At 35.9% G+C, this 15,661-nt stretch overlaps 1 protein-coding gene across 1 annotated transcript in view; it reads right to left on the bottom strand.

Moving 5' to 3' along the window:
* Positions 1 to 3,795: 3,795 nt before the first annotated feature.
* AQR (aquarius intron-binding spliceosomal factor) overlaps positions 3,796 to 15,661 on the bottom strand; it is a 47,805-nt gene continuing 35,939 nt past the window's right edge. Inside the window, exons 27-35 of the mRNA XM_014075727.2 lie at positions 14,042 to 14,179; positions 13,718 to 13,789; positions 12,701 to 12,888; positions 11,530 to 11,701; positions 10,054 to 10,224; positions 8,791 to 8,876; positions 8,095 to 8,269; positions 7,831 to 7,944; positions 3,796 to 4,279 (exon numbers count right to left, since the gene is read on the bottom strand). Of these exons, the coding sequence (XP_013931202.2) occupies positions 4,019 to 4,279; positions 7,831 to 7,944; positions 8,095 to 8,269; positions 8,791 to 8,876; positions 10,054 to 10,224; positions 11,530 to 11,701; positions 12,701 to 12,888; positions 13,718 to 13,789; positions 14,042 to 14,179 (1,377 nt within the window). The 3' untranslated portion in view covers positions 3,796 to 4,018. The remainder of the gene's footprint in view (positions 4,280 to 7,830; positions 7,945 to 8,094; positions 8,270 to 8,790; positions 8,877 to 10,053; positions 10,225 to 11,529; positions 11,702 to 12,700; positions 12,889 to 13,717; positions 13,790 to 14,041; positions 14,180 to 15,661) is intronic.

Here is a 15,661-nt window from a genome sequence, read left to right as displayed (position 1 = left end):
TACAGGACTAAAACAGAAAAGAACATCAAACCATGTAAAAAGAACAGTGAGTATATGTCATTGCTAAAGTAGAGATTCTAACTTTCACTCCCCTGTGGCCTTTTTGTGTGTCTAAGAGTCAATCTTGAGTGCAGTATCAGAATGGGAAGCATGTAGCATGGCTAATTTGAAGTAAGCAAATAAAAACTTTGAAATAAAAGCAGAATTGCAGTCATTATTTGTCTAGAACGGAGAATAATAACCAAAGAGGATCAATTTCTGTTTAATCCTTACAGGACACATTCTCCCTAATGCTATAACCATACAGTAGTTGAGCTGCTTTTCTTACAGATGTAGTCATTTATGCTTGCTAAATAGTAGTCCTTGCATAACTGAAAGGACTACTAAATCAAATGAAATACTGTATATGAATTATTAATTAATACTAGGCAATACAGACTTCCAACAACAAAATATTGTCTACATGCATGGATATCACCAAATGGAGCACAGAGAAATCAAATTGACTATTTTGTTTATTTATTCAATTTGTATGGCTGCCAGTGGTGGGTTTCAAAATTTTTTAGAACCTCTTCTGTAGGTGTGGCCTGCTTTGTGGGAGTGGCTTGCTGGCCATGAGACTGGGTGGGAGTGGCTTGCCAGCCATGTGACTGAGTGGCAGTGGCTTGGCAGTCGTGTGACTGGGCGGGTGTGGCCAACTTGTAAAATGTGGTGAAACTCACTTAACAACACTCTTGCTTAGCAACCAAAATGTTGGCTCAGAAACTCTGGCATTTGAAGCACACAAGTCTTAAAGCTGTCAAGTTACAAGACCCTTGCACCCCTAACCCTTTAGAAAAAAATCCCAGGGGTGTTCAAATTTGACAGCTTTAAGACTTTAAGGTTTAGATAGGACTCTTAGAGGCGGGCGGGGCGATTGGTGAGCCAGCCAATCAGTAAGCGGCGGGCAGTGCAAGCGTGGTCCGGAACGGTGGGGGGAGGGAGCTGGAACCGGTTCTAAACGGCATGGTAGATTTGTGGAACCTCCTCTATAGAAGAGGTTAGAACTGGCAGGAACCCATGCCTGATGGCTCCCCACCCCAAATTCATTACTCTGAATGGCTAGTCAAAAAGTCCATGCAACATATAATAATAAAAACAACACTGATATCAGTAGCCAAGAAAAAGACAACAACAGATCAACATACGGTAACTATCATACAGCTCAGCCATACAGCCAGATCTCCAAGTTCAGAAGGCAGAACAAAAAAAAAGGAGATGATCTGAATTTCTAGAAGCACAATGAAATGGGATTAAAATTAAATACAAATAAAACAAACTAATGACAAGCAGGTTTAGCCTTAGAACTAGGAATAGCCTTGGAACAGTACTTGGAAGTAGCACACTGCTCCATCATCCATGCTTTTCTCTTTACTGTAATTAAACATTCCATGTTCACAGACTATCAATCTAAAAATAGATCTTTTGACAATAGAGAGATGTCAGATTTAAGCAGCAGAATGCTGAAGCGCCTCACGATGCATAACAGGACTACTGTTATTTTGTAGCCTAGGAATTTAGAGCTGATATGGGTAGGCCTTTTGGCCTTATCTTTGGTGAAGAGAGCAGTGGGAAATCATTTATTATTAGAGAGCTTTTCACCTGGAGACTGCTCAGTGTGAATATCATGTAGACAGAAATCTAATTGCTTCAATTTAGGTCCAACGGTGGATATTCTTTACATCAACAGAAAGAAAACACAAATGTGAGACATACCAAAACAGTAGTGGGAAGTCAGGCATCACCCATTCTTAGATTAAGTGAATAATTTTCTCATTTTCTACCATATAAAACATTTCCTAGTATGCTTTATATTCCTAACAACTCATGCAAATCTATTAGTTTGTCAAATCCTAATATAAATGCTGGTGACCTCAGCATTAACTTCAAATCAGCTTAGATAAGTTCCTCAGTATATTCAGTTGTTAAATGTGTGTAGTGACAGAGCCAATACAATTAGAAATTTTATAAAAAATCTGTAAGCTTTCATCCTTGTTTATTGTACTTACTGACAATCTTATTAAAACCAATTAACTAAAATATCTCAAATTTGTGATTAATATATATAACAAGTAGCAGCTGTGTCTGCCAGTATTTGGGTTTATTTTATTAAAAGGCACAAATTAGTTAAGACACTGGAATATTTTTAGAAAATAGGTTAGAAAGCCGATGTTCTCTAGCTGAGCTGGCCACATGTTGCCAGAAGGTTTTTCTGCCATTCATCATATTATGAATGTTAGTTTATGTTATTGTATCACCATGTCTCATGGCTCTGTATAATAAAGCCTTTCTCAAGAGACAAATTAAAATCTGTGACTTATTTTATTTACTATAACACTTAAGGAACCAAATTGTTTTACTTTGCTAACACAATTCTATGATTTAGACTGCTAAATAATGTTATTGTGTAAGTTAATCAGAGATTCAATTAATAGATTAGATCTTTATCCCCTATTAACGCAGCAAACTCTTCTATTACCTCTCTATTTAGGCACAAATTTCATACAAAATATTTGTTAGTAAAGCTAACAAACTTGAAATATGTAATATAACTTCAGAAAATATTATTCTTATTTTGATCTATGCAGTTTAGTGACATAGTCCTGTTGGAAACCTATCAACAAATATAAATCTATAATTTTGGAATATATTTATCCTAGAGCACTGTAGTCATAGAATTATGTGTCAAAACACTTACTCTGGTAGTATACCACCCAACCTTTTAACGGTGCATAGGATTATTCAGTGCCAATTTGTGAATTGTATGACACTAGAATTGGGCAATATTTACTTTTATGTCATTATTTCTCTACTGGAACAAAGATAACAATATTCCATTAGGAAAGTGCTACCTCAGTCAACAGGTATGGAAAAATGGAATGTTTTTCCAGATTTAAAAAAACACATACGCGTTATTTTGCTCCCCAAAATGCCCACCTCCAAGTAGAAAATTATAAACAAGGAAGAGATGAAAAAGCCAGTTTAACATGCAATTTAACATCTATAATTAGCAAACAAACTTTTTATTTTTATAGTGGTACAATCAAATAGTAGTAGTACCTTCTCCAAATAAGGTAATCCTGAGCCTTGTTTAGATCATAACTCAGTCACATAATCCTTTAAAATTACACATTATCACTCCAGTATAATTGCAATAATCCTAGTAAAGCTACAACAATTGATACTTTTAAAACGTTGTAATGTTTTATAGTTCTCAGTATTTATTATGTATTTATCTCCTATCTAACTTAACTATTTATAGCATTTAGACTATTGAGAATAATTTTATAGATGTTTTATACTTTTAATTTTGAAATTCATGTTAATGTTTTTATTAACAAATTTTACACCTATTTTTATTTTGGAATAGCTACGTTTGTTTATTTTGCTTTATTTATTTTATTTACAAACTGCCCATCTCCCTTACAGAAAGACTTATTGTGGAAATATGCTGGTGTATCATCAAAATAAAAATAAGTATCTCATGATCTATTGTCTTCTTTCCCAACCAAGGTTTTTTTTCCCCCAGTACTGGATCAGCTATATTTCCCAGCCAGCATGAGTCTGAGAAAGGAAATCCCAACACACTTATCCAGTACCACTTTAGAGAAGTTTGAACTCTTTGAGCCTATGTGTGAAAACATGAATCTCTGGTGTTTTTTAGTATTACTTCTGCTATCAACTAACTCTGTGATATTTTAAAAAAATAGATTAAAATAGATTAAAGTTTTGAATAGCAAAAAAAGACTCAGAGCAATAATTTAAAAATGTTTTACTAAATACATAAAAATGTGATAGCATTGTGTCTGTTCCTTGTTTATGACCACATAAATGATTCATTTCATATTTATAGTACAAAAAAATGAAATCTGAAGAATCATTAATATTTACAGCAACTGATCCACTAAAACAATGGATACATATGGTATCTATGGTCATTTTTTGCTAACACTTTTTTTCAGACCTGAACAGGCAATGTTCATTTATCAGCATCAATTTCTGTTTCACTGTCTTCACTGTCACTATCTCTTCCAGGATGTTCAGGCATTTTCCGATGCTCCTCTTCTTCCTCTCTTGTCTTTGGTTTCTCATTCAAAATGTTCTCTTTTATAGTATCCCCTGACATAGCTTCGATTTCAGTTCCTGTTTCCAGTTCAGATTCCTTACTCTGGACACCTTCATTTTCTTGCGGTTTGGACATTTCACTTTCTTCAACAAGTTCTGGAGGAGGTAATAAATGCTACAATGGAAAAAAAAAGATGATTTTTGTTTAAGAACAATTTCAACATAATACAGATCTACACCAGTAAGAAAAATCTATCAATACAAACTACATTGTAGTTTGTAGTTTGCACATGCGGATTCTGACAATAACTCCATATAACTTCTCTAAATTTATTTTAAGAATCTATTGGAGTGGGCATCTATAACAAACTTAATGAAATAAATAAATTTTAATTTATATAATATCCTTAACCGAGAATTTTTTTTATTTGTAGTTTTAAATATGAGCGACATAGCTTTCTATAGGTTTAAGTTGATCCCACAGAATTTTTGAATGCTGTAAGATTAAAGCAAGCATTTAAATATGATGAAATTGGGGCGTTGGTTCTTACCTGATAAGCCCCTTCTCTAGGCAGGTGGAGACAGCAGCCATGCGTGGGTTAACTCAGCCAGAACCAATAGGACTGAGTCTACTAAATGATGTCATCGTCTCTAAGGAGCGTCCTCCCGCTTTCTTGACGAAGGAGATAGGTAGACTGCTGTGCGATAGTCAACTGCTCTCATCCCCCTGTTCTGGTGACCCCCCCAAAGTCCCTCCGTGACCTAGGCTAGTCCCCAGAAGCGTAGGGGATGGCTGCTGTCTCCACCTGCCTAGAGAAGGGGCATATCAGGCAACAACCAACACCCCATTTTCCAAAGTTGGAGGAGACAGCAGCCATGTGTGGGACGTACCAAAGCTGTGCCTGTCCCCGGGTGAGAATGTGAGTGGCTTAGGCGCTTGAGGAGGGGAGCACTTGCTGAAGTACATGTCGTCTGAAGGCTGCATCGGCTGATGCATATCTATCCACCTTGTAGTGGCAGATAAATGGCATCGGAGTAGTCCAAGTGGCCAGCCGGCAGATTTCCTCCACTGAAGCCTTGTGGACCACGGAGGACTTTGCAGCGCTGCATGTAGAATGTGCGGTAATGTTGTCCGGAGGTGTGAGATGATGCATTAGATAAGCACGATATGGCTGATCTAATCCAGTGTCCAACCATTGATGAAGATGCCTTACGACCTTTATTAGTAGGGTGGAAAGAGACAAAAAGGGCCTCGGTGCGCCTGAAGCCGGCAGTCTTGTCCACATATATTTCAAGGGCTCGACAAACGTCTAGTGTGTGCCACTTGCATTTGAGGGCATGAGTTGGCCTGGGACAGAAATTTGGAAGGGTCAGATCTTGAGACCGATGGGAAGCCGAATTTACCTTGGGGATAAAGGTAGGGTCAATTTGAAGGACCCCTCAGTCCAGATGGAACAGATCAGATCTGAGGGAAAGAGCCGCCAATTCTGAAACTCTGCAAGTCGACGTGATGGCTACTAGAAAAACTGTCTTCAGTGTGAGATGTAGCAACGAGGCAGATCTAAGCAGTTCAAATGGCGGTTCTGTGAGGAATTCAAGGAGATTGGACAGATCCGAGGGGGAGCGATGAGTGACAGGGGGGCTGAGATTAGATGCGCCCCTAATGAAGCATCTGACATGTGGATTCAAGGAAAGAGGTTCTTCACAGTGTAGAGATAGAACCGAGGAAAGGGCTGCCACCTGTTGCTGTAGGGTGTTAGGTGAAAGTTCCCTGTCGAGACCCTGCTGCAAGAACTCCAGGACCTGGGAGACCAAGGCCTCGAGGCCTCATAATAGATCGAGAAAGGCACCAGAACCCTGAAGGGCTTTTGAAAGCCTTCGCTCCCTGAGGAGCCATCCTCGACAATACCTGTCTTTTCTTTATTTTTCTTTATTTTTTTTTGTAATTTGGAGACAGGAATCCTTCCGAATTAATTCTCTTTGAAAAAAAGGCCAATTAGAATAGTTTTTAAAAAGGAATTTAGAGTAAAAGTTGAGGAGAGAGCAGTTAGCACAGCTAGTCCTGATCGAACTGAGTCTAAAAAAGCGGGAGGACACTCAGAGACGATGAAATCATTTAGTAGACTCAGTCCTATTGGTTCTGAGTTAACCCACACATGGCTGCTATCTCCAACAACTTTGGAGCATTTGTGAATATTATATGCTACTTGATTAAACTAGTTTTTGTTATTGCTGTATTCTGAAGAAGAGAATTGCTATTTGTGGGACAAAAACATAATATTTAAATAGATCCCTATAGAAAGGAGTACAAAATCCATTAAAATTTTAATATATCTGTTGACTCAAGATAAAAACAGATTAATTTAATTAAATAATACTATAAACATTTCTCCAGTCTTATCTTTCTGAGAAAGCCATGGGAATAGACGGTATGCCCATCTCCAACAATATTATCTTTTACAGTTCCAAGTGGAGTTCTTGTTTACATTAGAATTTAAACATGGGATTAAGATAATTTACTATATATTTAATTGATGCTTCTAACAGCCATATATAAATTTGATGCTGCATGCTGGAAGAATAGCACTCAAACTTAGAAATTACTAAATGACTATATCTGGGTTCCATGCTATGTGGTCAAAAATGATATTTTTGGTAGACTAATTATAGACATTCAGAAAATCTAAGCCTCAAATTAGGGATTCCTTTGTATTTGGCTAAATATATTTTTTTATCTGCTGGATACAAACTAAGATTCCTTCTGTGATGCAGCTGGTACAATTTCTATCCATATATGATTAGCGTCATTCAGAGCTTTTTGTAAGAAAACTAACATGAAGTTAAAAATAACATTTTAATAGTGCAATTGAAAAGGCACTTCCAGTACTTCCAAGTCTGTGGGAATGAGCTATGTACAAACATGTTTAGCTAGTTGCAAGTAGTATAAAAAGCAAGATTTCAATGAGCTTCCTTTCACATTAATTGGTCACAGGAGTTCCCAGTCATATTAACAAATCTACTTTAGTGGGTGACAATTTTCTACAAATAATAATTACTTCATAAAAAGATATCACATTTATTTTTTTCTCCATATCAAAATTCTGTCTGTTATTTGCTTGTTTTTAATTAGCTCCAGTTTCAGAACGAATGAATGTAGTATGCATTGCCAACTTTTATTTACACATACCTTAAATGAACAGCTAATCTATAAGTAGTATACTTACCATGCAACAGCTGTTTTCAAAGGTTAATTGAACTATGGTTTATCAATATGTAAATGAACTTAATTTATATATCTGGCTTCTTCTCTCAAGTTGTAATATAGGTACAAGGTGAATTTAGGACACTTTTAATTAACTGGACTGCCATGTTTAAATCCATTAAATTGATCAATCTTATTTTGAGCTGCTATTCCTCTTTCTGTACTGATTTTGGTGTCTGCCAATATCACTGTTGTTACAGAAGATTAATAAACTTTCTCTTTTAACTTTCTGAATGTTAAATATAATTTATACATCATTTTCTCTTCATCTCTTGTCCTCCAAACTGATAGAATTAGTTCATGTTATTTACAAAGTTACCTAAAGCATAAAAGACTTATTAAAAATAAAACCAACCAAGCCAACTAATTTTCAACTATGTTCATTTGTTATCGGGATGTATTAACAAAGTTTTCACTCGGAGTTTTTAAATTAAACATGTTTTTCTCAACTTTTATTTCCTTACCTGTCGGTGTTGGTGTGTAGTTTGGATCATATGCATATACATGTTGTAGACAAAATTAGCCATCTGAGGCATATTCTTTATAATATGAATTTGATGAGATGGATGTTTTCCATTCTGAGGAAGGAAAAAAATGATAGAAACGTTTGGAACTAAAACAACGAGCAGCCACTTCTTAAATAAGATAAAAGAACGAATATAGTATGAAAGATAAGTATATTTTTAACCATTTAAACATTAAACAGAATTCAAGATAGCTTGTTGTACCTGACGAGCAGTTGGAAAATACTCTGCAGGAACTATATACAGTTGAAGAGGACGAGCAGTAAGCTGGCTGAAAGCTGGAGTCAGCTCAAAGCAGTTCTGGAATAGTGACACTCTTGCAAATATATACAGACCAAGCCTGGCTCTTGACATAGCAACCACCAAACGCCGCACATCCCTTCAGGAAAGAAAAATTAAACAGCTCTACTCTTTAAACCAAACAATGATATTTAGTTTTTCACTTGAACACTATTATGACCACACACAACAAAACACCCTCCAGAAAATTAAAGCAGGAACCTTATTTCCTTTGAATGTGAAAATTAGCACAAATTAAATTAATGCCCATTTTTCCTTTAAAACTGAAGATAACAGTTCTAATACATTTATCTCTGTGTTAGAAACTCTAATCAGCAATAAATATGTTTAAAAACATCAATTTCATAATTAGTCTTTAAAATTAGATGCTGGATTTAATGTTGCAGTTATGGAATATATTAAATATAAGTATGGACAAGACAGAAAACAGGTAAGATGTCTATTTCAGTGACTCACTGATGCATAAAATAGGATTCAATTGAGTTTCTACTGATAAATAATCCATTTTACTCATAAATATTCCAAACCTCTACTCATACATATTCCACTTATGGTAGGATTGCACTGTTGTTCTCTGTATGAAGATATACTATTGCTCACCTCAAGTGTCCAACTGCTTTTGTTCGCACAAGTGAAAGGATGATGTAATCATTTTGCTGACCTTGAAACCTGTCCACAGTTGTCACCTAGCAAAAAAAATAGAGTAAGTTAATTAATTGCTCCTCCCCCCTACACACAATAAAATAAACCAGTCTATGGAGTTCATGGTATCAAAAGAAAACTACTGTAGGAGAAATGGCGGAACCTCAGGTTGGAGTTAAAAGAGACTCTAGACTGATCACTCTAGCCACAATCTTCCTTGAATTCTGTTGACCGTTATCTAACCCCAAGTAAGTGCTAACCGTTAGTTGAGAAAATGCCTGAGCATAGGCATGATTAGCAATACATTTAATTGGACCTTCACATGTGGACCTGATTTTTTTAATGCATGACAACTATTGCTTTATTATGACTAACATCTGTAAACAAACATTTTTTATTAGAAGTATACACTTATTAACCTAAGCACTTCCCCCCTCTGTAATGTATCATGATCTCACACTGATGGTGAGTGCAACCCCCTTGGATCATATGAGCCACTTTCTTTGTTCCATTCCATTCCAGTTTCTGTCAAATCTGCTGTCTCATATTCTTTATTTTTTTTATTTCATATTGGTTTTTTAAAAAAATAACTGATTTTTCTTGTAAGCCATTCATCACAGTCATTTGGCATACAAATAAAACAATTTTTCCTCAGGAGAGCCCCCAGTTTCCATCTATTCTTTATTTTGTAGTGGCCATATTTGCCTTCATGTTTTTCATATTGACAACTAATATTTCATAACTGAGAACTAATTCTCACATTCTTCTTAAAGATTTAATTACTGTTTTTCAACAAATTGGTAAAAATGTTTACTTTTAAAATACAAGTCTATACTTTTTGTAACACAAAACTGAATAAAATTTTTATATACACAGCTAATATGGCATAATGAATAAATATTATTTCCTGCAGTTGACCAAGTAGAAGGCTAAATTAAAGTAGTTAAATAGGAAACACAGGAAATAGGAAAACAAATGAATGACTTCTATTTTACAAAGTATGCAGTTCAGAAGCAATATTCAATATGATATTGTTGTCATTGTACATCACGTATACAACAAAATTGGGTTTAGCCTCACTGGTGCAATCCATGACAAAAAATATGAACAACATAAATAGTATAAAGAATAATCCCTATGCAATGATGAATGTATTCTAACAATGGTTACTTGCTTTGCACTTTTGTTGAGAGGTATATTATTTGTTCTTTGGAATGTTACCTTATTTGGTCTTCCAATCAATGGATTATTCCCACAACGCTGATTGATAATATCCCGAATCAGATGTTTCTGCCCATTGTAAGTTGTCAAGATGCTTATCTTTTCTGCAGGGTATCCTAGCAGGCACATGTACATGAACAGTGCAACAACATATTCTGCCTCACCAAGATTCTGGAATTTTTAAAAAACAAGTACAGATCTGTTTCATGTATCAGATCACATGTATCATAAAATTATGGTCGTAGAAAATCACTCTCACTGAAAAGAAGCAATATGCACCAGGCCTATGTTAATCCTCCCTTATCTGCCATGAAAGGCAAAGAAGTCTAGTTTCTTTTGAGGCACAGCCACACTGACTTGATTTATCAATTGGGAAGAGGGGGTATTTCTATGCATGCATAGAAGATTATAAACATAGAAGAAACAACTCTGCTCCATTAAAAGCAAGTATTACTCATGGAATTACTTTAAGAAATGTCAATAAACACAGCTTGGAAGGAGAAAGCCAGATTCCAGTCTATTTTGTTCTCCTAATTTAATAATATAACTAATAATACAAATAACTTTCCAGGAAGAAAGTTAAATTTTAATTCCTATATCTTTCTTGTATATTCTGATTGGTAATCTCCTTATTTTATATAAATCATATATAGGTAGTCCTTGACTTAAACCCCCCCAAAAGTGACTTATGACCATAGCAACATCCCCACTGTCATGTGATCAAAATTCAGACACTTGGCAACTGACTCATAACTATAACAGCTGTAGAGTCCCAGGGTCATGTGATCACCTTTGGCGAACTGACAAGCAAAGTCAATGGGGAAGTCAGAGTCACTAAAACAACCATGCAAGTAACTTAACAACTGCCATGATTTGCTTAACAACTGAGGCAAGAAAGGTTGTAAAATGGGGCAAAACTCACTTAACAACTGTCTCACTTAGCAACATAGATTTTGCACTCAATTGTGGTTGTACGTTGAGCACTACCCGTACACATTTTAGCAATAGACTGACATTCTCCCAAAAGACTAGTTTAAGCATTCTGCAAGGGAGATGGGAAATTTCTAAATTTGATACCTAAATAAAATAAATAAAGAAACTGCAAAGCACACACAGAGGGAACCGGTACCAACTGGTACAGGAACCCATCCCTGTTGTAAACCCTAATACAGAAGCTTCTAGCAAAAATTCACTTTGTTATTTATTGAACATACATATATCCCACCTTTATTCAGCTAAGAAACACTGACTACATATCTCATCATCTCAAATAACATTTTCCGAACACTGATGTTGTATTATGTGTGTGTGAAGAGGATATATCACATTGCTATTCTTGCAACTTAATACTATATAATTTGTTAACTATATTTTATCCCACCATAATAAAGTACATAGATATATTCTTTCTGTTTTCATAATTAACCTATCTGAAAAATGTTGTTAATATAAAAGTTGATGATCTGCATTTCTTACCTGATAGAAATAAGGATTTGGTTCCGATTCTCCTATGCCATGGAAATCCTCTACATTTATAAGCTGGAAGTCATACAAAAAGCCAGCATTTGCTGTCCTGAATTCAGGTAAGAGCTGCACATGCGGCAAGTTGCCCAGTATCTTATATCGCCAATTATAGAGATTACATAAGCTTTATAAAAAAACATAATGAAAGTAGTAATTAATTCAATTCTTATAAAAATATTTTACTATGCTCAGTGTCTACAATTATCTGATAGAGATATAATATTAAAATGTCAATGATAGCTATCTTTTTGGACAGCATCAAGCAGTCAAAGCATGTTTCAGAATCTCAGAAAGGTAAACTCTACATTCTAAACAGATATATTTATATATTTTAGCTATTAAGAAAAATCATTTTCAATGTTTGAAAGAAACCTTAAAGATTAGAACTAGTCCTTCAATGTTACATTCAAGCTACATGAAGCATCACCTGGATCAGCCATTTAGCACCATCCACTGAATAATCCCATTATTCAGCATTAAACTGATGGAATGTAATCTGAACATAAAAGACTTGTTGGCCTTCTTAAATTAGTTCAATAAACTCAATAAATTCCTTTATGTATAAAATATGGAAAAATGTGTTTGAGCAAATTAATTCCTACCATTTGCATATGAAAGGATAGTTAGTTAGTCTTGTATGTACTCAGTTATAAGTGGTTCTGAATATCTTACATGAAGCCAGAAAAAACCAAAATCATAATTATAACATTCTTTAATGCAGCAGTCCCCAACCTTTATGGCTCTGTGGAGTGATGCCTGCTGCAGGATGCAGAGTTTGCTTGCACAAATACAGCTTCATGTACTTGTGTGCTCGTCTGCCACTTGTGTGGCCAGGTTATCCAACAGGCCTCAGCCCAGCACCAGGCCGCGCCCCAAGGATTGGGGATCACTGCTCTAATGGAATTAGTTTAATCATCTTTCACTCCAACATGAGTTCCTGAAGATCCATGAAGTGCTTAACGATGTAGCAGTATAAAAAGGGAGTAGCTACATGGAAAATACCAAGACCATTGCAAAGGATAAAGTATATTTCAAGGTAGAAGGACTAATTTGAGTAAAATTTCAAACCAATTGCAATGTAACCTTGCACAACCTTTTCGTTTAAATTTTCCCCATGCCTTACCTTGCTCTTGCTCTCCCTTGAGCATCCAAGTCAATAGTTGGCACTCCGACACGAACAAACCGTGTAAAAAGAGACTGTTCCATGTTTGAGTATTTTTGAAAAGCCATGTTTTTAATGACTGGGGGCAACTGATGATGATCTCCAATCATTATCCACCGCTTTAATCGGCTGAACCCATCTTGTGGGTTCTGTGAAATATAAATAAGATTCAAGCATTAGCGTTATTATAGATGATTGATCAAAAACTATGATTGTACTGTAAATGAGCTCACCTACCACATATACATCGCAAAGACACTAGTCTTGTTTCTGCCCCACACTGGCTGCTTTCCATCTGCAGATTCCCTTATCAGATAAGTAAGACTTGGGCTTCAATGTTAAACATACTTTGAAATCCCAGACCTCTATTCTTTCTCATTAAATTGTAACTGGAATATATCAATTTGCAATTACTTTTTTTCTATGTAAGAGAATATCTTCATCATTTTTGTCTAATTCCCATTAGGGTTAATCTGTAATTGTCCTGAATTTACAGAATTGTAATCTCTTATGAATGTGTCACATGCCCAACTGAAAACAAAACATCTTTCATTGTTGTAATCCTTGGATTAAGGAACTAGTTCTTGTGAGTCCCTTCAGATGACTTGAGTCTGTGATTCCTAGTATAGAACATGGGTGTCAAACTCGCAACGTCATGCTGCCGTCACATGATGTTTTGCGACATTTTCCCCATTCATGGAGCTGCGGTGGGTGTGGCCTGAAAGTGACGCATCTGGCCCAGGGGCTGCCAGTTTAACACTCCTGGTCTAGACATTAGGAACATTATCTCTTTTCTTCTGAAAATGACTTAGATAGAAGAGAGATTCTTGTCAAGGGAACTTTGTTTAACCTCTCCATCATCACATTTCTGATATAATATTTAAATGATTTCCTTCTATTCAAACATCAAAACACTGAAGTAATAATTTCTTATTAATTTCTAAAGGTAATTAATTAATGTAATGCTTGAGTGCTTACCTGCAAAAGGAGTGGTATAAATGTTTCAATTTCCAATATCTGAGCAGCCTCTTCCATTAAGATATTATCATACTGAGAAATGATAAATGAATTATATTAGCCAAAGTAAGAAACAGAAATACTGCAAAGGCATTGAATTAAGATGGTTACTTGCTTACCAAAAGGCAGATAAAACATTACATAGCCATACTCTTTTAAAAAGTCTCTACAAAATTACATGGGTACAATCGTTTGGAAGAACAAACAAAAATAGGGATAATCTTTAATATAACTAGCTTCTGATAAAAAATTCAAGATAACATATTTAAGAAAGTTTTTATGTACCTTAAATCCCAGCTCAACTAAGTCATGGCGTTTCAACGCAGCATGAGTACAAGTCATTGCAATAATCTTCGCTTCCTTCACAAGTAAATACTTTGATCTGTCCAGCCCACTACGGAGCAATTCAAATGCTCTAAATTCCTATAGAAAGAAAAAACAATTATACCTAAAATTTTATGAAAAAGATCAAAATAGTAATGTCCTCAATACGTTGTTAAGTTGTTATCAAACAGAACAAATATAATCCAGAAAGCTAGTGCTCTATTTGTTTATCCACTCTCTACATAGATCTATCTTTGGAGGCCATCCAGAAACTACAATGGAGCCACAATGCAACGTCACAGGAAGTTACATCCCAGTATACCCATGTAACACCATTATATAGGATTCCTATAGATCAGAGTTCCCCAAGCTTTCTGGTTTTCCAGAAGGGTGGGAGGGGGAGAGGGAATGGTTCCGTGTGAGAGGCCAGCAAATGTGCATGTGCACGCAGTTTCATTTGCATGAGTGGCGTGCACCATGCACTTTGAGGAATAGTAATATACTGGTATATATATATATATATATATATATATATATATATTTAAGCTTCTTCTTACACCTGAATAATACTAAATAACATGTATCCAATCCTAATTTAAATTTAAATTTAAAAATTATACAAATTACAGATTACATTTTATATCCAGCAGTACCTTTATATATTGCAAGGAAATCTCAAATTCATCTCTCTCTAAAGGAGACAGGAGGGTAAAGCACCTTCCCTATTACAGTGATAAGTGCCTCTCCCGTTTCTTCTGGGGTTACTATCCCCAGGACACAATAGTAACAAACTTCTTCTGCACATTCACTTGGTACCTGGTTACTCTTCTCTTTTTTTACCTTATATACAGATTTGGGAAGATGAATTGTATCTAGAATTTTTTTATACAACAACAGTTACATGTCTGCCCTTCATTGAGAAAAAAATTCCTACATAAGTCTAAATGAAGATTTTTAGTCATCCAAGTAGAGTGGTCTGGAAGTTGAGTCATGGCAACTGGACTTGTTTCCTTGCTGGTTCAAAACATTTTGCTGCTTATCCAGTCTTTCAGGGAAGTTTCATTCCTCGCCTAATTTGGAGAGACTTGTTAGATGACCAGGCGAAGTTGTTGAGATGTAAATGTTCCAACTACTAAATCCTTTAACCTAGGTAGGTCATTAAATGTGGCCTTAACCATTGGATAAGCAGCAAAATGTTTAGAACCCACAAAAAAAGAACTCTAGTTGCCATGACTCAACTTCCAGACAAGGGTAAAAAAAACAGTACACTGCCTAAAAATTAGTATTACTGTATATACTCAAGTATAAGCCTAGTTTTTCAGCCCACTTTTTGAGCTGAAAAAAGCCACCTCGGCTTATACTCGAGTCAGTGAAAAATTTGCCCGAAATGGAGGAGAAAAAGGGGCAGGGCCATGCCGCTGGGTGACGCTCGTGAATGGCCCAGCGCCCCTGAGTTTCCCCTCCCTCTGTGTCAGTTTGCCGCGCAGCGTGCACCGCACCATCCCCCCTCCTCACGTTCTAATGTAATGCAGGGCTATCTTACGATTCCCCTTCCTCCCCCTCCTGCCGCTCTGCAACGAT

Source organism: Thamnophis sirtalis, unplaced genomic scaffold (genome assembly GCF_051295495.1).
Source record: "Thamnophis sirtalis isolate CommonGarterSnake01/CBP01778 unplaced genomic scaffold, rThaSir2_p1.2 scaffold_1, whole genome shotgun sequence".
Taxonomy (NCBI): Eukaryota; Metazoa; Chordata; class Lepidosauria; order Squamata; family Natricidae; genus Thamnophis; species Thamnophis sirtalis.
Note: the sequence above shows the minus strand (reverse complement) of the source record. Positions and strands in the feature narration are given on the sequence as shown.